The following is a 23,732-nucleotide window of genomic DNA, read 5'->3' on the forward strand; positions in this document are numbered from 1 at the left end:
ATCGTCATACTCGAAGCAAAACGCTTATACTCCTGGAGCACTGCATACGTCAAATACGCGCAGAAAGTTTTCGAATAAACGATTAATATTCGCCCTATCAACAATAAGGCTCGTCCCCAATTGCGTCAATAGGTTGCGCACCGTCACGTATTCACTGGCACGCCATCCATGCGTTCGGTGTGAGTTGTATGCACACCAGCACAAAACGATGCTTCAGGAGGGACGGCGTCACCAGAGGTCTTCGTCACGGACAGAAGGGGTCGTTCTGGAGGACTATATCCGTCAGGCGCTCGCTGTATTCGTAGATACGTCGGATCCTGTTAGTACCGGCGATGACTTGGGAGTCGGTGGTGTTACACGCGTTCCGCCAATCCTCGCACTCGACGTCGAACAGGGCCAAGCTGACATTCGCCCCGTAACGGCGCCTGACTTCGCACAACTGGGAGGAATGGATGTGCAAGAGTGGGTTAGCGGAAGAATTGGTTTGCACCCAACTCCACGTTTATATGGGGCAGGAACATGGAGACTAACGAAAAGGGTTCAGCTTAAGTTAAGGCACACGCCCAATGCGCACTTCACGTCGCCTACATAATAATCTTAGCTTCCAACGTCTATTCGGCCGAACACTCGCGTTTAATTCTTCTGCTTTGCCACGTGCTATCAAGTGTTGGAATGGTCTTCCGGATTGCATTGCTACCATACGTGACCCATTAATGTTCAAACACGAATTGACCACCTTCATGCATCCATGATATTGTACATAAATTGTGTTCGTATGTGTAGTCAAATCCATGCAGTGCCGCTATTTGTTCGCTGTTTTTTGTTCTGTGTCAATATAATATGGGTTTCTTCAAGTACGGTGTATAATTGTTTGCAGTACAATGTATTTAATATTGTTTACTTTTGTTCTTTCCACTTTGTACCATCTCTTGTCTGCTAAATATTGTAACCCCTCCCCTCACACAATGTTCCAAGTGTGGAACCTGTGAGGTGTTTGTATTTGTATAAATAAACACAGCGAGCTATGGAAAGAAAAATGATAACCTGTGTGACATTAAGTGATCGGAAGCGGGCAGAGTGGATGAGGGAACAAACGCGGGTTAATGTCATCCTAGTCGAAATCAAGAGGAAGCAATGGTCTTGGGCAGGGCATGTAACGCGAAGGCAAGATAACCGCTGGTCCTTAAAGGGGCCCAGCAACGCTTTTTTCACATGCTTTAGATGATTTATTCATGACACGCAGATACCGAATCAAAAAGAATTACTGGAATCGGTGCACTAGAACGGGAGTTATTAAGGAATGAATTTTCAAAATACAAGCAAACAAAAAATTGCCCTCGACTCAAATTTTCCCGGTCTTCTCTTTGCCGTTTCACTCACCCAATGACGACACGCGGCGAGGCCAATCGAAACAGCGTGCACGTGCACGTCAGCACAACGTCCCGGAAAATATCTTCTCGTGGTTTCCTGGTCGCTGTAACACGTTTCCGCTGACGGCGTCGTTTCCATGGTTACAAGCACGTGGGCGAAGGAGCCGAAAGCTCCACTCTAGTACAGGCATGCTGTCGTTGCTCGAATCTAGAAAGCACCCTTTCAGGTAGCATGGCTGTTTTTGTATTTTCTTGTGCGAACGTGAAGTAAGCCGAGCCAGCCGGCCGGCCAGCCTGGACGTCGGCAGACGGGATCCCGTCTGCCGGCATCATAAAAACGAGCTAAAGAGTGTTCTTGACGTAAGTAATAAAGCCTGGGATAGGAAAATGAGAAATATACCGTTTTTCTGGGTCACTGGCCAATACCGAGTTGCTGGTAAAAGGGAGAACTGTGGCACGAGCGAATTTATTGCGAGAACCGCCTCGCAGCTGCCTCTGACCCGACCGAGTCCGGCTCGACTGGCGCCCGCTAGCTCCGCTGCTGAGGTCGTAGCGGAAATTGATCACGCTATTATTTTATTGCAAGATAATGCTGTTGACAGAAAAGCGGTGTGAAGAGTAGGCCTTTTATTATAGCGCAGGCGCCTTCCGAAGCGTCGGCCGCAGCGACTTCGACGCGAAACGAGCTATAGGCCTAGCGACGACCACGACAGCCAGGCAGCAGCAGAGCTCGTCGCCCGGAGCGCCCGCGAGCGGTGCCGTTGCCGTAAGTTCGCAACATAAGCAGGCATGCTTTGTCGCTGCTCGAGTATAGCTGGCAGTCTTTCTGATAACAAGGCGATCTTGTCTTTCCTTGCGATATTTGTATACCAAGCCAAGCAGCGCTCAGGCACTGCTGCACGGCGGTAACGGCGGCGAAGTGCGGTTGTGGGCTGAGCTTGGGCAGAGCGGTGCAGCAGGAGGCCACGAAGTTCTTTGATGCAAAGTAATAGCCAGCGCCTCTGGTGGGGCTTTTTTTTCTAACAGGCTTTGAAATGCTTTTGCGTAAGAAAAGATGCTAGTTTTTTCAATTTAATATAAAAGGACACAACAAAACATAACATATTTTTGCTCACGAACACAATTAGCTTGTTATTAGTTGTTCATCCAATCATAATCACACGCCAGCTGAAGTCATATCCGCTGCAAAAATGCAAAAGACCACCGCTGTGTGTCGATGCCGTCAGTGCCATGATTTTGATTCTCGAGCAACTTAAAATATTAAATACAGAAATATGCGTGTTATGACCGGTGGTAATAGCGTCGCCATAACTCAACAATTACAACAAGGAAGCAAAACAATGCACTCAGATTATGGTGCAGGGCCCCTTTAAGGGCAACAGAGTAGATTCCAAGAGAAGGCAAGCGTAGCAGGGGGCGGCAGAAAGTTAGGTGGGCGGATGAGATTAAGAAGTCAGCGGGGATACAGTGGCCGCAACTGGCAAAGGGCAGGGTTAATTGGAGAGACATGGGAGAGGCCCTTGCCCTGCAGTGGGCGTAGTCGGGCTGATGATGAGGACGTATTGATCATCAGCCCCGTTAGGTCCAGTGCACAGCAGTGGCCTTTCGCCCTGACCTCCACTTTGCACTCATTGGTCTGGACTTGCAATCTGTTCCGTTGCCCTAACAGCCCTTTGGATATTGGCTCCCCGCAGTACATACACAGAGCGGTGCGCGCTGTCCCACCGGCAGCATGTGCATCTTTCCGTTACTGGGAGGGGGGAAGTGTGCGCAAGAGAAGAGTTTTACACCCCTCCCCTCCTCCCCTCCCCCCAAGCGACTCAAGCTGTAAGGGACGCCGTAGTGGAGGGCTGCAGATTAGCTTAGATCACCTTGAGTTCTTTAACTTGTGCTGACATCGCGCAACACACGAGTTTTTGCATTTCGCCTCCATTGAATTACGGCCGCCATGGCCGAGTTCAAGACCGCGACCATAGGATGGGCAGCCGAATGCTAAACCCCTGAGGCACCAAGGCTAGTAGCTACACAGAAGAGGTACTGCGCCACATCAGCTTCGCAACATGACTCGGATGAAATACACCGGAGCCAAAATATAGAGAAGCAAGAAAGCGACCAAATAAGGACACCAAGTGAAACTGAAAAGATACGCGGATTAGGAGCTATATGTGGTAGCACTGTACTCATATATTCCTGATCTGAAAGGTTGCGTTTGTACGAAAACGATCCTGCTCGCGCTTGTGATGACATGTCCTGTCCTGCTGTTCGTGTCTTAGTTTTTCGTCTTCTGCTGCGCTACAGTTCAGTTCTGATTTCCTGCACGGCTTCCAATACTGTTGCGAAACTAAACGGCGATCTATTTACTCATTGGCAACTTGGTAGCGATGGAGATAAGAAAGAGCCGGTGCATAATTAAGCTCTTCACCTTAAGCGTAGCAGTGTAGATGACTTCGAAGACTGCCAGGTATTCTGTAAAGTTGGGTGGAACGGCGTATGCGGTCTCGTCTGCCATGATTGAGAAATTGAGGTACAACTTCATGGGGTCGTTGCAGTACTGAAAAAAAAAAATATACAAGAGCCTAATAGAGTGAACCGAATATGCACCGTCACCAGCATGTCGAAGCGCCGGACGCATCTGCTGCTTTATCTGAAGGCAGTGTTTCAGGAGGCGACGGATTTGATGAGCAAAAGCTTATGTTGCTCATACCGGGTGTCCCAGCTAACTTGAACCAAGGGTTTAAAAATGAAATATTGGAGTCAGGAGAGTGAAACTACCTGCATATTGGTGATAGGCATTTGGCGCACCACGGGAAATTTTTTGTATCGCAATTACTTAACTAGTAATTAAGATAATTTTTTTAAATTTTTTAATATTGACTTTAGACACTAAATGTGATTCGCAAAGTTGGAGAGCACTTTCAGAAACCCGCATTCCATTATTCGCCATAAAGAAAACCTTACGTGTACCTCTTTTTCCGAGCTCGAAAGAAAGCCCGCGAAATACAAAAAAAATCACGTGACGAGCACATTTGCGCGTCGCGATCGTGCTGCTCTCAACCGTGCTTTCAGTGAACGAAATCAGCTCCGGCCTTTATTCGACGGCCCCGTTGCAGCGGCAGGCCGATATCTTGGCGGGGGTTTTTCGTCCGCGTCAGCTAGTTGGCACCCGGCGACGACGACTTAGTCCCAATCTGATAAGATACTGAGATGGCGAGTCTGCTTTGTCACTCAGAAGCAAAAGAGAAATACAGGGAATAATGTTTCGCCGCGAGGTGTTGGCGGCTGTGTGTTGCAGTTTCCTAATGAGGATTTTGAAAGCTGGAAGCAGCGGTGAAGCACAGTTTGTCGTGTGCTCTTCTTATGCCACTCTCATGCGAGACTGAATCTTTGGTGTAGTGATTACTAGCACTGCAGACATGCCGTTTACAAATGAAGAGAAAGCAGACATGGTTCTGGCTCTAGGTGCATGTCATGGGAACAGAAGGCGCGCTGCAGACCTTATGCAACAATGGCACCCAGGCAGGCGGCCAAGTTCAGTAACGATCCTGCGTGCCTTCGAGACGCTGCGACGGATGGGCAGTTTTACGTCCACACGACACAGAGCACCTGTTTTTGACGAGGACTTCGAGACGCATATTTTATCGCTGTTCGCTCTGGAACCCCAAGCAAGCGTGCGCAGCGTGAGCGAGGATACCGGAGTCTCCAGGTCATCAGTTTGGCGAATACTGCGCAAACACCGCCTGCATCCGTACCACGTACAGCTTCATCAAAATCTGTTGCCACGGGACTTCCAAAACAGGACCGATTTTGCTAATTGGATTCTGATAAAGATGCAGGACGACCCGGATTTTTTGAACAAAGTGATATGGAGTGACGAAGCTAGTTTTTCGCGCAATTCACAGGTGAACCTGCACAATGCTCATTACTGGAGCGATTCAAATCCCTACTGGGTTTTACAGACGCAGCACCAGTACCAGTGGTCATTTAGTGTTTGGTGTGGACTTTTCGACGGTAGTTTGATCGGGCCTGTGTTTTTCGACCAGACGCTGACAGCAGATCGCTACACCAATGATATCCTCAGAGGACCCGTTGACGACTTCCTTTCGGATCTACCGCTCGCCAGGGCCACAAATGTGTGGTTTCAACACGATGGCGCCCCCGCGCACAGCAGCGCCAAGGCTCGGACCTGGCTCGACGCAGCGTTCCCGCAGAAATGGATAGGACGACTAGGTCCCGTGAACTGGCCAGCCAGGTCTCCTGATATGACACCTCTGGACTACTTTTTGTGGGGTCATATCAAGGACAAGGTGTACAGCACACCAACTTCCACACCGCAAGACCTTAAAGACAAAATAACGGAAGTCTGTTTAAACATGCCTGAGGCTGTCATACGAAATGCAACGGCTGATTTGGTTACAAGATGCCATAGCTGTATCGTCGCACAAGGTGACCTATTCGAGCACTTTTTATAATTGGTAAGAAACCGAAATGAAATGGAGTCAGGACAACCGCATGCCACGGCTGTCATCGCCGCACAGCCAAGCCATAAACCGCCACTTTTATTTTCTTTGCAACTGGCAAATAAAACTCCTCTCATTTGAAAACTTCGAGCTTGGCAGTCTTTATCGCGACTGCAAAGCGCAGCGCACTCGCTGCAATTTACACCGTCACGCGCGAACTGGCTGACACGGCCGAAGAAACCACCACCAAGATATCGGCCTGCCTCTGAAACGGGGCCGCCGAATGAATACCGGAGCTGATTTCGTTCACTGAAAGCACGGTTGAGAGCAGCACGATCGCGGCGCGCGAATGCGCTCGTCACGTGGTTTTTTTTTGTATTTCGCGGGCTTTCTTTCGAGCTCGAAAAAAGAGGTACACGTAAGGTTTTCTTTATGGCGAATAATGGAATGGGGGTTTCTGAAAGTGCTCTCCAACTTTGCGAATCACACTTAGTGTCTAAAGTCAATATTAAAAATTAAAAAAAAAATTATTTTAATTACTAGTTAAGTAATTGCAATACAAAAAATTTCCTGTGGTGCGCCAAATGCCTGTCACCAATATGCAGGTAGTTTCACTCTCCTGACCCCAATATTTCATTTTTAAACCCTTGGTTCAAGTTAGCTGGGACACCCGGTATAAATTCCATTGTTTTCTCTTTCTCTGAGAATAGAGAGATTCCTGTCAAAAATAAAACTATTATAACAGGCACATTACAGCTCTTCTAGATTAGAACACAGATGATTTTAGCAGGGTCACAGATAGGTCTTTGGAAAAATTGTAGTTGTCTTTCCAAGGAGGTTAGTAATTGGAACTGCACGTGAATTGTTCTAGTGTTCTATATGGCGGCTTGGCATTTGTTGCCCAACACGTATACATCTCTGAACTGGCATGATAGGAGCCATGCGTTACACAAACTACAAAAATGGACTTAAAATTACCTGGCCTATCTGGTATATCCTTTAGAAAGCACGGACTACATAGCAACAAGTATCCACATAGGAGAGTCTCCAGCAAAGCCCGCAGTGACAAGTAGCGACATATGTATACACAGGTATACTATGATGACAAAGACATGCCGTTCCCTCACCGTTTCCGAGGTGCCCGGAGGTGTGCCGGCGTCCACGCAGGTATCCCCGAAATGGGCGACCCCTTGCGTGGATGTCATGTAGACACGCGTGCACATAGTCAGCGACATGGCCACCGACGGATAGATGTTCCATGAGGTGCTGTTCTGCACCCAGTCCATTGCCTGGAACTAACGAGCGACTGCTGTCACAGCGACGAAGAGTGCAGCAATGCGCTCTCTTCCTCTAAACCTCTTCCAGTGTTCTGCTAATATGGTACTAATCCACGTCTAGAGTTCTACTAAAACTCTACTAATGTTCTTCCAGAGTTTATGTATTATATGCCCCCGTTGTTCTGAACAAGGCGATACTATCGTCCATGTCTTCAAAACAATGATGTAAGTGCTTAAGACCTTGAAAGACAGTACAAGATTGAAAACATTCACCGGGAAGAAAAAAAAGGTGTACAAAAATAACGTGAGGAGTTTAGTTAATTCGTGTGCCCTCAAGCTTAGAGCATTACAGAGACCTTACCTTAAAGCATTGCCTCCCCTGATATCACCGACGAGGCAGCCGTCGTGCTAGCCATCCTTCAGCCCAGCCCTATAAATCGTTATCAGTGACTCCAAAACCGCAATCAAATTCTCTAAAGACCGGATATCTTCCATCACTTTCCTCCTCCTACAATCTAACCCCCCCCCCCCCCCCACACACACACACTAACACACACCATCCAGCTGACCTGGACACCCGCACCCTCGACCCTCCCAGGGTCCCGGCAGCCTACTCATATACCCGAGGCATTACTATCCGGCCGTCTTCCAGCGAATATCATCATCACGGTGCCGGGCAACCGAGGGACCAGTTGACTATGCCTACCACAAAATCAACCAAAATTACCCACTTGATCGACACCCTTACCATCGGCCGACAGGTCCCTATCCTGCATGCGCGAAATCTCCTGGCGCCAGCCTCTAAGCACGCCTTCTCAAATCCCGCACTTTTATCCCATATCTACATCACCGTCTACTCTCCCAACTGCAGATTCTGCAATGGGCACGCTACCCTATCCCATATCATGTGGACCTGCCCTATCAGCCCCTTCCCCTTAATCACTACCGAGGAGCAGTGGGAGGCAGCGTTGGCAGACCGTAGCGGGACCTTGAGGCTCGGCTCGTCCGACGGGCTGACTGGTTCGCCGCGGTACTTGGCCATCCGGCGGGGTTGACCTGCTTACATTACGTGCTTACACTGCACTACATGTTGGAAATGTGATAGCATCAGAAGCTATTGATGCCTTCACCGGAAGTGACTACTTCCGTTCTGATGACGTCACCACTTCCAACAAGCCAATAGGAATTGTCCGCTCCGGTAATCTCACTTTGCTTCAGCCAATCAGCGAATTTTATGACCGACACATTTTTTGCTCGATGAGACTTCTAACGGTATCGAATTAAAGGAAAAATGAGCCTTTAATACAAGTGGAGTCAACGTCAGCGCTGTAACGACGGCAGCCCACGCCACGGATAGCGCTCCTTACTGTGCTGACGATGTTGTTGTTGTTGGTGCTATTCCGGGGCGACGCCCCAGTGATGACGCACTGCGGGTAGCCGGCGGCGAACTCATCCTCCGTGAAGTGCGTCCAGGGGATGATGCCTTCCACAGGAAACCGTCTGAGCAACAGTGAGCGAAACGGCGACAAAAACGCTAGCTTTGCAATGGAGCATCGGCGAAAGTTATCGGGCAAGCACTTCTACAGACCCAACTTGGCCTTTTCTTTTTTTAGGCCGTCTTACGGAAGTTAAAAGCAAAAAAGATTTAGTGGCGATCAAGTGAATTGATGAGAAGGAAATGCGATAGTTATTACATCCACTCGCCAGTCTGTTCCAATTCTGATTCTCTTTCCAGTTCTTGTGCTAGTGTCTTTCACTTATCCATCTATTCTGATTGTATTTGGACTCTGATTCTATTGTGATCCTTCAGATTCTCGCTAGTAAGAGCACAAAAAAAAGGCAGTGGCTTTTCTGGTACAGCTATACAAACGAAAAAGCTTCAGTTATGCCTGGTTTGACGTCATGGCTGTCGCAGTTCGCGCACAATGCACTGGGAGCACCACGATAACGGTGGAGGCGTTCGGCCGTCCACACACTGCCTGTACGGAGGCGGAGGAGGAGACGGAAATCGGCGCGGTTAAAACTGCCCGCAGGAATGCGGAGAGGAGGGTTGCCGGCTGCGACGCGGGCAACACGCGGCTGCAACGGAAGGTTAAACGGTGGGCGAGAAGGCGAAGCGCGCAGTTGTAGCGACAGCGAGGAGGCGACGCACATGCGCAGTAGCGCGCGGCTGCGCCGAAAGGTCAGGCGACGGCTGCGGCGAGGAGCGACCACCTGCGCGGCGCGTGACGTCACTCGGTTTCGCGCATGCGCATAACTCACCAGTTCGGCTCGCGCAAAGCTCGGCTGTGATCCGCGTAGTGAAGCTTTTTGCTTCAAAAGAATGACCGGCAAAGAGCGGCTGTTAAGAATCGGCTGAGCGTGGTACAAAACGCAGGTCCCGAGGGCATCAAAGGCAGCATCAAGAATGCCAACAATAAACTGGCTGTGGTTTGACCAATAGCCATCCAGAGTAGAATTACGGAAGCAATGGCGCGGCAATCGCAGCGACGGCGGCATCTCACGGGGCACTTTGTCTGCGGTGCATAGAGGCGAAAACATTTTCCGCAGCACTTTTACTGCCTCTGTGGCACTGGTGGCGTCCCAACTTGATGACGTCACACATAATTAAGTACTAGTTACTAAATAATGACAAATTACTAATTAATGCATAATTACTAATTTCTGACTAAATACTCATAAAATGCTAATTAATGACGCTTAAGCTTCACCTTAAGGAGTGGAACGCGACAGCGTGTGGTAGCGCTGCCAGGGAGTCCACGGAACCTCACCACAAGTTCGGCACGATGCCTTGCCCTTTGAACGCAACGCTTTTTGAGGAAAAGGAAAAGGAGCAGTAATTCTGTCATCTCGGTGGACACCTGAGCCACACCGCACAAGAAGGGAGGAAGTCGGAATGAAGGAAGAAAGAGAGAGAGGGGGCCGTAATGAAGACAATGAAAATTGTATTTGAGGAAAGGAAATTTCGGAGTAACTGCCTCACACTCGTTCCTCGCGCATGCGCAGTTGGGGCTCTCCAGGGCTCTGCGACATCGCTGACACCTAGCGTAGTTAATTTAACAAAGCTTCTGTCTGGGCTAGATGGTGCATAGCTTATTTTGAAATGAATTTAAGCGCACAAGAGCATGCACACAAGACGAGGAAACACACAGGACAGGCGCTAGCGACAGCGCTTGTCCTGTGTGTTTCCTCTTCTTGTGTGCGTGTTCTTGTGCGCTTAAATTCATTTAAAAATTAACCTTGCCTAGTGTTGCTTCCGCAACAAAATTGGCTGTGGTTTAGCTGTGGTTAAACCTGGAGTGACGCGATCGCTACAGCTGACCGAATGGAACTCGCTGAGTCAAATTGCAAAGTCAGTCCTTCGCCGCTGCGTTTCGCTGGGCATTATTCCTTCTTCATCTTCGTCCCTGTACGTGGATTCACAGTTACTGCGTAATTTCGTTTCCTCAAATTCGTTTTCTTCATTACGGCCTCTCTTTCTGTTTCTTCTTTAACTCCCACTACCTCCCCTCCTCTACAAACGGATGACGGGGGTCCACCCAGATATGTGCGACAGTTATTGCGTAATTTCCTTTCCTCATATAATTTTCATTTTTTTTCGTTACGGCCCCTCTTTCTCTTCCTTCTTTCACTCCCACTTCCTTCTTTCCCGTACGGTGCGGTTAGGGTGTCCACCGCGGCGGTTACTAGGCAACGGCTCAAGGTCGGTGCGACCACGGCCGAGGTGCAACCATGGCGAAAGTGCTACCCTGTTGACGAAGAGAAGCGGCTGGCGTAGTGTAGCTACCGCTACAAAAAGTTAATGAACCTTTGTGCACTCACTGCAGGTGTTCGCTGATGTTTCCGAGGAATAACGCCTCGTTGGCCGGCCAGATCCGGACGCCCAGGATTATGAAGCCGCCATTGGGTGCGCGAGCGCTGGGATGGGTGCCGTTCAGATCCCGCTGCCTGTCTCTCAGCGCCTGCGTACGGGAATGAAGTACGGTCTTCAACGAGGACAACTCTGCGACTTTTCGCTTGCGGTGCGTCGTAGTGACTCCGACGCCATCAATTGCGCATAAACGACGGGAGTGATGAATTTTATGAGCTACGTCATTTACCCAATGAGGGATTTAATGCTCCCACTTTGATAATGTCCCGGGGATAATGTGACACGCCTGTTATTCACCTTCGGTAACCATACAGCAAATACTCTGCGACCTCTGACACAGCTCAAGCTATCGAAGTAAGAAATTGAGGGGGCATTTTGACTGTAGAGTGCGTAGGGGCGAAAGTGTTTTCTTCATCACTTTGCATCTGTGGCACTGGTGACGTCACCACTGGATGATGATATACGTATTTAAAGACTGATTACTAAGTAATTACAAATTACTGATCAATGCCCAATTACTGATTAATTACTAAATACTAATTAACTCTAATAATTAATGACGCTTAAGCTTCACCTTTAGGAGTGGAACGTGACAGCGTGTTTTAGCGCTGCCAGGGAGTCAACGGAACGCCATCACCCGCTCGGCGCGATGCCTTGCCCTTTGAACACAACGCGTTTTGAGGAAAGGAAATGGCGCAGTAATTCTCTGTCACCTCGGTGGACACCTGAACCGCAACGTACAGGAAGGGAGGAAGTCGGAGTGAAAGAAGAAAAAGAAAGAGAGGCCGCAATGAAGACAATGAAAATTGTATTGGAGGAAAGCAAAATTGCGCAGTAACTGTCTCACATATCTCGGTGGACACCCATCATTAGTTTGTAGAGGAAGAGAGGAAGTGGGAGTAAAAGAAGAAAGAGAAAGAGGGGCTGTAATGAAGAAAATGTAGATTGTATTTGAGGAAAGGAAATTATGCTTGAGGAAAGGAATTTAGCTTTTATATCCTGGCCTCGAACGGGAGGCTTATACTTGACGAAGCCTGTGCCTGAGAATCATCTTGGAGCTTCCTGGAGCTCATGTGCCCCCACCTCTGGGTTCGCAGGCGCCTTAGGTTGGGCGTCGGTCAATTGCCTTAGCCACGAACGCTTTGGCGGATGCAACGGCCCTTACTAAGCTTGCTGATGTTCCCACTTGCGAGCCTTGACGGTTCATTTATACGCCACGTCCTTCGCCCCAATTTCTGCACTGCATTGCTCCTCCTTGCGACTGATTAGAAGCTCATCCATGGCGACCACGTACTGGCTGCAACACATAAGCGCGCTCCCCTTGGTGCCCTCTATATGGCGGCTGACTAACTGCTCCTTGGCGCGCGCGATATGGTCGGCATACGGTGCGGACCCTCCTCTACTGTCCTCCCCACTCTTTCTGCGCTCCATCAGCCATTCGTACGGATGCTTGATGTGGACAGCCAGGACTACTACGCATAAACCAGGAACCTTCGTTTTAAGAGCTAAAGCTGTACAAGTGTCGCTGCCGTACGTACACTGAGCAGGTTGAAAACGGCATTGACTTCGTTTTGGATGGACCGAGCTTGCCACGGCTTTACTTCCAGGTCGAGGACAGCATGGTGGAATATGTTCCTCGACCAGTAATTTTGCAGCTTGTTTCGTCCTGCCGAACTCATCAGGTGCGCCATCACGTCGGCGGTTCTTCTGCAAGAACAGTAAGCCGCATGGGAAGCGCAGTGGTTACTGGGCAGTACGATAGTGACGTAGGAGACTGCACACTTAACGGGCTGACCTTTGACCCTGGGCGGCCCTGCTGATCCTCTCCCAAGGCTACGTCACGCGGCTTGATGTCAATTGGGAAAAAGTGTGGGGACCTGGGAAACTCTGGCTATTTACACACAGCCCCAGAGACATGTATCAACTCTATCTAGATGTAAAGTTTTATTATAAAGCTTTTAGCCGTCCTGCACCTTCGAATCTCAGTTGTCGCTAACTCAGTCTCAACAGAATGGTTATCTGCGGTCCTGTTAGGACGCTTGCACATGAATCATATGAAAAGTATTCTATAGTAGAGAGAAGGCAGAATTCGAGGCGAAGCTACAGTCCGCTAGCGGTTGGCTATCAGATAGATGCTACCCCTCGAACCTTGTTAATTTTATTATGTCACGAAAAGCAGTCTAGAAATAAATTCTAGCTGAAGCTTTTTATGAGCCATCTGACAACGTGCGAAAAGTGCGGGACCGACTATGGTTCTGGACGGATCTCAACTACCAGATCACAGTTAAAGAAAACATGATGGGAATTAGTTGAAGCATATGCCAGATTTATAACTTGACTTTGCCGAGGGTGTTTACGCAGATCTATATTTCGCCGCAAGCTCTCGGAGAAGCGGAAATCTTGCCTATGCGGGAAGTTGATGGCGAAGCTTGTGTTGGGGTAGCGAGCGACCATGGCGAGCATCTTCTGGACGTCTGGGTCGCTGTCATCTAGCAAGGTGTCCCGGCTTGCCCGAGTGTACAGCGGAATGAAGGTGAAGTCGCACGCCCGTGCCAGGTCTATCGCGCCGTAGTCCTGGCGGAAGGTACCGAATACGCACCACACCTGTCTCCTCCCCATGGGTCCTGGCCCCTGTGTTGCTACAAGCGGTAAGGATAAAGCAAGGAGCTGTGGTTAGATGTGCTCCCTTGCTATGCCTGGTGGATTTTAGTCTTAAATGGTGCTCGCACTGCTTGCAATAAAACAAGATAGACTAAAAAATTGCTCACTAGAGCGCTGCGTCGGCCTACACTGCTCCTATGTTTGCGCCTTGTCTCACCATGTTATGTAACATGTCGCATATGGTTCAATGTGGGACACCTTCATATTAATAGTGGCAGTCATTTATGCGCCAAGCCACTTCTTTGCTCTTCCCATGTAATCTGTCTGCTACGTCCTCCTAGAATCGGCAGATAACCTGTCCTGGATGCTTTCTTCCATTTAACTACCCTTAGCTGTATTAAACCCGAATCGTTCAAATTTGCTTTACAAACTGGAAGTTCCCACACTGAACAAGGACATCGTCCATGGTTGCGTTGTTTTGCATGCAGATACAGAAAATACCGTGAACGAGAGTGAACGCATAGTGAAAAGTGTCGCACTTCAACCCAGAAAACAGTTTTACCCTAAGAAAATGAAGTGATTTCACTAAATCTATCAAGGGCCATTAGAGATATTACACAATGTCAGAAAAGCTGATATGAACGTAATGACTGAACATATGCACGTTGACACGAAGTAGAAGGTTAGACATACTTGTAGTGGTGGTGCTCGTCGTAGTAGTTGTGGTTGTAGTTGTGGTTGTGGTGGTCGTGGTCGTAGTTGTAGTGGTTGTGGTAGTTGTGGTGGTAGTTGTGGTGGTGGTAGTTGTGGTGGTTGTAGTTGTGGTAGTTGTGGTCGTAGTTGTAGTGGTTGTGGTAGTTGTGGTGGTGGTAGTTGTGGTCGTAGTTGTAGTGGTAGTCGTAGTGGTGGTGGTAGTTGTGGTGGTAGTAGTTGTGGTGGTGGTAGTTGTGGTGGTAGTTGTGGTCGTAGTTGTAGTGGTTGTGGTAGTCGTAGTGGTGGTGGTAGTTGTGGTGGTGGTAGTTGTGGTGGTGGTAGTTGTGGTCGTAGTTGTAGTAGTAGTGGTAGTTGTGGTGGTGGTAGTTGTGGTCGTGGTTGTAGTGGTTGTGGTAGTCGTTGTGGTGGTGGTAGTTGTGGTGGTAGTCGAAGTGGTGGTGGTAGTTGTGGTCGTAGTTGTAGTGGTAGTCGTAGTAGTGGTTGTAGTTGTGGTGGTGGTAGTTGTCGTGGTGGTAGTTGTGGTCGTAGTTGTAGTGGTTGTGGTAGTCGTAGTGGTGGTGGTGGTAGTTGTGGTCGTAGTTGTAGTGGTAGTTGTAGTGGTTGTGGTAGTTGGCGTCGTTGTAGGTGGGGTAGGCTCCCGAGGAACTGCGAGTGCAAACAGGAAATACTTCAGACGAAATGAAAACTGATGTCAGGCTCACTGTGTGGCAAGAAGCCCAATACCCTTCTATCTCGAAGCCATATGACTCATGCACCTTTTAGACAATAGAGACACACACATAAAATGTTTATAAAAGCGCATATTAAAATGCGCGAAATATATTCGAGTCGGGCAAAGAAGTCGCCAGAATAAAAAGCTCATTACGTATACGATTACGAACCTACACTATAGCACTCATGAGTACATTCTCGCGGTTGACATTTGAAGGTTTCATGGCCTATGGCCTGTGATGAAGCGCTCGGTCGAGTGGATATTTTCGTTTTAAAGCTGTTGTTTGAGGCTATCCTGCGGCATTCCTAAAGTATTGAGTTGTCACGGGGTTATACAGAGAGCCCCAGGTAGCATGAATTGCAGACTTATCTTAAGTAAAATAACGATGTTAAACGCCTACATCAACAAGGCGAAAACCACACAAGGCGCAATTAACTACAACGCATGTCGGACACCACCCCTAATTTCTTATGTTAAGGCGGAAGCTTTTAATGCCTCATCGTTGTAAGCAGGAGTTGTCGACAGAAATGCCACGCTTTTCAATTGGTCTAAATGGTCGTGACGTCACAATGCGCGAATTTCAAACAGAGCCAATTGTACTCTGGCTAGTAATCATGCAACCTTTTAAAGGATAGTGATGCTCCAAGTAAAATAATAAATAAAACTGATTTTGAAATTAGTCGAGTTGGGGAATCGAACCGGGGGGTTTCTGGAGTGAACACGAGCACGCTAACCACTCCACCATGCCAGCGCGATGGTTTCTATGAACAAAGGCGCGTCTAGTGAATACGGTGTCTTCGTTCACTCCCATCTTTGCTTCCCTGACGGAAAAAGAAAAAAGCAACGCAACAAGTAAAACAAAATAAAGAATTAAAAAAAAATTAAAACAAAGAAGAAAGCTAAAAATAAAACATTAAACACCCCCCCCCCCCCACCAAAAAAAAATATCAATGCAAACTAGTGCGAATGGAAAGGCTTTCGCCTTGCAGCACTTTAGAGAGCCAAAGTGCCCCATGAAAGTTTCATTCCGTTTGAAGCCGTCATTTGACGGCGAAACCTTCTACAGCTACGCACTGAGCGGATACGGTTGTCGATACTGATAATGATACTTATACAGATACGAATCTCTATTAATTGCTCTGCGTGAGGCCAAAGCTTTTCTTCTCTCTTTTACATTGCAGTAACCAGGTGAGTTAACGTAACGCATCAGGAAAGCTAAGTGATAAGTTCATTTTTTCGCCTAGGGGCGAAAACCATGCAGTGGTCATGCGACCAATTCGCGAAACATGGATAGAGCGGCTCGGCCGGACCGGAGCGGCATATTATGGTGGTTAGGGGCGGCGGCAAAAACAAACCACCGTTGATATGACAACTAATTGTAATGATAATGAAATGTTACAATATACAATCCGAGGATGCGAACAAGTCGTTAAATGTTTCAGTTGGGCCGCAGGCTACTGCGCAGGCTACAGCCTTCTCCGCACTTGCCTGTCATGAGGATGAGGACCAAGTAGCACAGCACAGCCAGCAGCGCGATGAGGAACGAGAAGAGCAGCAGCACGATGCACCTGTTTTCCCTGGGAGGGCAAAAGGAGGATAGTTTAGTAATAATAATAGTTATGTTAGTCACTGGTATGAACGCTAGAGAGATACTGAGTTTGGTCACTACTGATATGGCGCCGCGTTCTAAACGACGCGAGGCACTTTCAGTGGAAATTAACTTTTGTGATGCTGACCCGAAAGACGCGGGTTCGATCCCGGCCGCGGCGGTGGAATTTCTATGAAGGAGAAATTCTAGAGGCCCGTGTACTGTGCGATGTCAGTGCACGTTAAACCCCAGGTGGTCGAAATTTCCGGAGCCCTTCACTACGGCGTCTCTCATAGCCTCAGCCGCTTTGGGACGTTAAACCCCATAAACCAAACCTAACTTTTGTGAGATAAATAAGATGACAAAAATCCAAATAGAGGCGCCGCTACCACAAATCGCTTTCTCGAACTAAATGCAGGGTGTGAACGCATACTTTTTTCAGATCTAGATGAGAGAGGCTAGGCCATACCACTATCCACGTCGGATCAGTAATCATGGCATCACTTTTATTATGATGTCACGAGCTTGAATTCAGTTGCAAAAAAAAAGCGCTTTCTAAATCATTATTTTCTGCAATAAGTACGTCTTTTTCTGCCGAACAAAGATTAACATAGCTGCGAAGAGCAAGTTTTACTATACGAACAAAATGCCGCGCAAGTGCACTCAGCGTCAACTTAAAGCGACCGATTCTAAAATTAAGGTTATCGCATTTAACGCGTTACAATAGGTCGCAAAAGCAGTAATGAGCCTGTTATTCTCCATCAATCTAAAATCGCCATGGTCAATCTAAAATCGCCATGGTTCAGCCAAGCAAAAGCACTACGTCAGTGTCCTGCTGGGGCCAAGAGGTTCCAAACTTCTTAGTCTCCCAAGCACCGTGAACTAATGTCTTTGTGCGCCTGCATCCATTTAAAGAATCACTGATGACGTACTTAGTGAAACCCCTCCTTTCTATGCAGCAACGCTGCGTACGAGGCTATTTGAAACAGAAATTCGTTAACTGTTGAATATCTCTAAATGCACTAATTTGCGCGTGATGGCTATGTTGGTTATTGAGGAATACCCTGTTAAAAGTACTTGCAGTGTAGGTTTGGTTGGTTTGGTTAGTGGGGTTTAACGTCCCAAAGCGACTAAATCTATGAGAGACGCCGTAGTGGAGGGCTCCGGAAATTTCGACCACCTGGGGTTCTTGCAGTGTAGGGTTAATTGGCTATTAACGCATTATATTTTCAACATAATCAAAATTTCAGCTATCGGCACCAATCTGAAAATTGTATTTCGAATAGCATGAAGACCCAAAGTGGCAATTGATAGGTGTGTACCATGAGCCAGCGACGACTGAAGCTGCTGATGTGGAGGCGTGGGCGGCAACCGGGCTGCAATAGCAATGCCAAACGTTTATCTCTCGAACACGAAGCAAATGAGCTTTTATCTACCTCCCAACCCACCCTCCCCAACTCCGTTCGCTATACTAACGGGTGCACTACGTTCTAACAAGGATTCACTCTAGATTAACGAATACATTGTAGAAAATATTTCTCCAAATGTCTCTTTGGAAGTAGATTAGAAGCTGGCAATTAAAATATAAAAAAAATGCAGCGTCTTAATTTTTCGGCATTTGGTTTGGGAAACAACGTCGAAATCAGTTTTCTGCATCCATAGTTTGCAAACAACGCTAGTTTCGATTGCAACAAATGTCATTTAAGTGGTACAGCAGTCACCTCATTTGAAGGGCACTGCGCTTTTACTCACTTTTTTTCGCGTAGTAAAACCTGATCTTGTTTGGAGCTTGGCATTCATCTCGTAGAGAAAGAACGTGAAGATATTGTACAGTACGGTCCACTGTTAAAGGGAACATGCGATCGCGTGGCCTCCGCGCTTCGCGGAGCGCTGCCGCCGAAAACTTGTGGGAATTGTCGGCACAAGTCGCATGCGCAGTAAGCATAATGGCTGGTCATGCCGCGCATGCACCTGATGCCGCCTATTCTCGCCGCATCTAGGCGGCAGGGCTTCGTGAAGCGCAGAGTACACGCGATCGCATGTTCCCTTTAACAATGGACCGTATTGTACATGTCCACGTATGTTGAACATGTCACGCAATACATCAGTATGCTCGAATTCATGAACACAGCAATGTAATCTTCTGCTTCATTGATTTTGGCATAAGTAACATATCAGAAGATGAGATAACGTTATTCGAGTAGCACTAACATTTCATCAGAAGAAAGGCTCAATTTAGAGACATTACTTACACTTCCGCTGAAAGGGACAAATAATCAGTAAGCGCAGGTAGAGTAAGAAAATTCTAACTTTTCTAGCAAGTAATCATTTTCGGTTATGCATTTGAGGTCAGTTTTCAGATTTAGTTAATGCGGACCAAGAAAATACGACAGCAGATGTCAGGCATAGAGAGTAGTCGACGTTCTTGTCGCCATGGAAATGCTCACAGTCAGAGAACTACATGCGTGAGAACAGTTTCTGACGCGAAGGCTGCTCCGACGGCTACCGCCAACCATTGAGAAAAGCGTGCCGAGTTCGTATACTTTCGTCGTCATCAAAAATATCAATAGCTTCACTGAACAAACATTTTATGTGCCTAGCATTCACTTCGAAAACATTTAGAAGATACCAGACAGAAAATATTTTTCTTCTATTGCGTGACGTGATCGGTATCATAAAAGCAATGACTTATTCCTCCTGGCACCAACATCCAGTGTTAAGAAACATCGAAAGAGTAAGGCGTGTAGCCGTCATAGCTTAAATTATGCAGAGCAGCGTATCTGTCCTCCTGTCGGCTGGAGGACAGTATCGGCTTTGTGCGAACGCTGAACGGCTGGGTCAATTAGTGCTTGAAACCTTGCACACACTGTTCGCACAGTCACAATGCCCTCAAGCCTACCCAATGTCGGTGCACAACTTTCAGAGTAGCAGACGAAAGCCAACAGCGAATGCTTGAGTGGTATAGTGGGGACAAACCTTGTTGCAACGGCTGAATCGACTGCTGAGACACTGGAACTTCTCCTGGAAGAGTATAGCGAATGCAGCACATAAAAATTGGCAGAGACTGAGCTTGGTTAAGCCCGGTAAGTTGCGAAAGCAACTTACCGGGCTTAACAACACGAGAATGTTGAGAACTTGAGAACACAAGAACTTAACAAAACACGAGAATGTGTCCCTAAAGACCAACTTCTTACCCTCAGTTTTACATGAAACGCCTTCTAGAATATAGCAAATGACTGGTCGTGTTTGACAGTCGCATTAATATTCTGTTTATTTGAGACAAGACTCACGAGTGCCAAGAGATACATCGATTTATAGGCATGCTCGTCAGTTCTGTCCAGTTGTCATGCGCCTTATATGCAGGGTGTAAGATTGGTTCTCTCTAAATTTACCCTATTTATTTCCAAGTCATAAATTTCTAAATCCTCTCGAGCTGCATTTTTGAAGGCGTGCAGTTTCCAGAGCACGTGTATTCTTCTGTTGCTATAAGACGCCTTAGTAAAGATCGCAGTGAGTTCAACCTTACTTCTAGAATATAGCTTCGCCAGTTGAAAGTTGTCTGACCTAGAAATTTCTTTTGCGGTTGCGTTGCCAGCAGAAGGCAGTGCAGACACAGTTGAACTGTGATAACAGACTGTCCTGCCACAAGAATACAAGGAACTGTGCAATGTCAGTGCACGTTAAAGAATCCGAGGAGGCCGAAATTTCTGGAGCCCTTCACTACGGCGTCCTTCATAGCTTGAGGCGTTTTGGGACGTTGCGTTTGCAGGTGAATACTACCGCCACGTACCTCAAAGCTTGATTGAGGTGTCCACTGACCGAGAGTTGTTGTTGTTGTTGTGACTGAGAGAAGAATGAAAAGGAAATTGCACGGGCCTGCCTATTGGCTCGAGCCGAGCCACCACCGCTGCCACGTGCAGATAGAGGAGAGTTAAAGGATCAGAGGAAAGAGAAAGAGGAAAGAAAAGACGCGCGTCGCAGCAACAACTGCGTCCGCCGGAGCGGACGCTGCTGAAAAAACAGATAAGCGGCCGAAGCCGCGCTCGCCGAAGCGAGGACAGAGACAGTTACGCGCCTTACACTCAAAATCAGTGGTCCACAACGAAGTAAACGCTGACGCCAATGAACCAAGCAAACGCCGATGGCGTATTGGTTCGCTAGGTTTTTGTGGGAAAGAAATGCGCAGTGATTGGCTCACATCTCGGTGGACACCCGAACAGAGCCGTAAGGGAAGGGAGGACGGTGAGAGTGAAAGAAAACGGTGCAGTAGTGGAGGTCTGCGGAATAATTTAGACCACCTGGGGTTCTTTAACGTGCACTGACATCGCACAGCACCGCACATCTCCCTGTCACTACGGCTACATATCTCGGAACGCGATTGAGGTGTCCACTGAGTAGGGAGCCAGTTAAGCGCGTTACCTTTCGCGACTCACTCAAGCTTCACGTCCACCTTTCGATTTTGCGGGGCAAAAATTAATAGTGTTTTCGCACTAAAAAAGTTGTGCTGTTATCTCATGCTGTTGCGTGCGGTTATCTTTTTCTGTTGTCTGTATGACGCTTTACGTACAGCCCTTGTTCAAAAGCAACACCACTCAGCGCATGTAGTCGCGTTGTCTTTCTACTCGGTGTCCTTTCTTGATGCGTTTTAGCGACTTCAAAATGATTTGGAGACCGACTAGCTGAGTTCTCGTGACGTTGCGTAGTAAACACCGCGCTGCGCTTCCCGCATGTGCGGTTTTAGAGCGCCGCTCTTTGGCGCCTGTTTCTGCGTTTCGTGGCTTCGCCGACGCCGTTGTCAGTTGTAACTGGTAGTAGACACCTTAGTCGCGCTTTAAGCTGGGAAACTAATGGAGCGGGAGCTTGGAAAGCAGAGGGAAGGCGCATAACTGCCCTCTTGGAACAGCGGTCACCTCAATCGTGCTTCAAGCTACGGGGTGGTAGCGACAGATGTGCGCTTCATGCGTTGGCATTGACAACTTTTTGACAGAAACGCGGCTCTGAACCCATAGGCCGTCGGCGTTCATTGTGTTCATTGGCGTTGACAGCATTTTACACTGACGATTTTAAGGAAAGGAAGTGGGCAGAACTGGCTCCCTGGGTCAGTGGACGCCTGAATCGCGCTTATTGATTGGTACGTGGGGTGATGAGAGAGTATGTGGGCTGCAGTAATTGACAACATTTTGCCAGAAACGCGGCACTGAAGCTATAGGCCGTCAGCGTTCATTGTGTTCATTAGCGTTGGCGTTGGTGGTGGTGGTGAAAAACATTTATAATGCAATAAATATTTACAGAGAGGTGATTGGGGTGGGCCCTATTGGCCCTTTCCCCTAACAATACTAGGTGGAGCCCCTATTCCGGGGCCCCATTGGCAAGCAACGCCGCCCGCGTCCGGTGAACCAAGGCCTTTTGGGTCTTTAGGTCCTGACAGCCGAGCAGGGCCGCCTCCCAGTCCTCTCTGGTGGGGTTGGGGTTGGGGGGGATAGATGGGTTTGACTGACACGCCCAAACCATGTGGAAGGTGTCAGCCACCTCCCCACAGAACTGGCACGCGCCATCAAAGGATGGATTGAAATGTTTAAGCACCGCCGGGCACAGTACAGTGTTGGTAAGAATTTTGATGAGGAGGCGCTCGTCAGCGCGATCCAGACCCTTACAAGGGGCCGGGTAGCGCCGGTGCTCCTCCTTGTAGTAATCGGTGATTTGTTTGAATGTAATGGCCAGATTGTCTGATTGGGAGTACCCTTCCAAGGACAGGGAGATAGCCCGGGGAGAGAGTGCGCGGGCGGCCTTATCGGCCTGTTCGTTTCCCTGGAGTCCCTGGTGACCGGGGGCCCAAATCAGGTTGCGTGGAGTTGGATCTTCAGATCGACAGCTATATTCCAGTATGCGCCAGGCAAGCGGGGGAGCCCAGCCCAACTCGTAGTTCCGACAGGCCCCTCGCGAGTCGGTGATGATGTGTTTCGACTTGGGAGTAGTGAGAGCAAGAGCAATGGCAATCTCCTCCGCGTGTGTTGCGCTGTAGGCTTTGAAAGTGAGCCCGTTGACTGTGTTTGTGTTGTGTACGACTGCGGCCGTGTACCACACCCCGTGGTGTGGGCCGGCAACGTCCACGTAATACACATGTTGTTGGTTACCATAGTATCGCGCCAACGCTTCCGCGCGCGCCTGGCGACGACCGCTATGGTCTTCTCTGGACATGTTGCGGGGAAGGGGTCGGACCCGGAGGGCGCGTCTCCAGGGTGCTGGCACTCTCTCCCTTTCCTCAATATGGTAGTCATGTTTGATGTGTAGCCGGTCCAAGAGGCGGCGACCGGACGTGGTCTGTGCAAGACGCGTGTATTGGTTGACTAAGTGGGCCTCTCGAAGCTCCCGAAATGTGTTCACCACGCCTAAGGCCAGAAGTCGCTGGTTGGACGTGGTGACCGGGAGGTCGAGAGCCCGCTTGATGACTTTCCGGTGGATGACCTCCAGTTGGTCATCATCATGTTTGCGCAGGTGCAAGTAGGGGGTTGAGTAGAGGATTCTACTCGTTACGAAAGCATGGGCAAGCCGCAGTGCATCCTTGCTTTGTAATCCGCCCCGCTTGTTGGAGACCCGGCGGACCATGCGGCCCACCTGGTCTCCCACCGTGCGAAGTTTGGCTAGGGTGGTGTCGACTCTGCGTTGGTGGTGTATGAAGAGACCAAGGACGCGGATCTCCTTGGACTCCCGGATCGGTCCCGAGGGGAGACTGATGCAAAGCGGAGTTGTGTCCCGAGGGGAGGGACGTATGTGCACAAATTCTGATTTAGACGGGGCGCACTGGAGTCCGCAGTAGGCCGCGTAGTCGTCGACTAGGGTTGCCGCTGCTTGCAGGCAGGATTCCATGTGGCCCAGGCTACCTTGCGTGGCCCAGATTGTAATGTCATCCGCATAAAGAGCGTGATGTATCCCGGGCAAAGAGGACAATTTGGAGGGAAGATGAAGCATTGCCAAATTGAAGAGGAGGGGAGACAGGACCGCGCCTTGAGGTGTTCCCCTCGAGCCGATGGTGTATGGCCCGTGTTCCGCATCTTGTATGCGTATGTAGGCTTGACGGTCTGTAAGAAATTGTTTTATGTAGTCGAATGTTTTGTGGCCACAGTTGGTGTTACTGAGGTGGT

The 23,732-nt window shown here is 48.6% G+C and overlaps 1 protein-coding gene and 1 long non-coding RNA gene across 2 annotated transcripts; both read right to left on the bottom strand.

The window, feature by feature from the left end:
* Window positions 1-244: 244 nt before the first annotated feature.
* Window positions 245-15,225, bottom strand: LOC149363634 (uncharacterized). Its single transcript, XM_089568579.1, has 8 exons — window positions 15,176-15,225; window positions 14,270-14,935; window positions 12,514-12,682; window positions 10,927-11,066; window positions 8,472-8,604; window positions 6,955-7,122; window positions 3,793-3,921; window positions 245-439 (listed from the first exon to the last, which is right to left on the bottom strand). The coding sequence occupies exons 1-8, from the start codon at window positions 15,223-15,225 to the stop codon at window positions 245-247; spliced, it is 1,650 nt and encodes a 549-aa protein (XP_089424705.1).
* Window positions 15,226-16,505: 1,280 nt separating this feature from the next.
* On the bottom strand, window positions 16,506-19,606 carry LOC149363635 (uncharacterized). Its single transcript, XR_016288577.1, has 3 exons — window positions 19,567-19,606; window positions 17,913-17,966; window positions 16,506-16,579 (listed from the first exon to the last, which is right to left on the bottom strand). It is a non-coding gene; the product is annotated as an uncharacterized LOC149363635 (long non-coding RNA).
* Between the last annotated feature and the right edge of the window lie 4,126 nt (window positions 19,607-23,732).

This window comes from Amblyomma mixtum, chromosome 2 (assembly GCF_055824585.1).
Source record: "Amblyomma mixtum isolate Tamu chromosome 2, ASM5582458v1, whole genome shotgun sequence".
Classification (NCBI taxonomy): Eukaryota; Metazoa; Arthropoda; class Arachnida; order Ixodida; family Ixodidae; genus Amblyomma; species Amblyomma mixtum.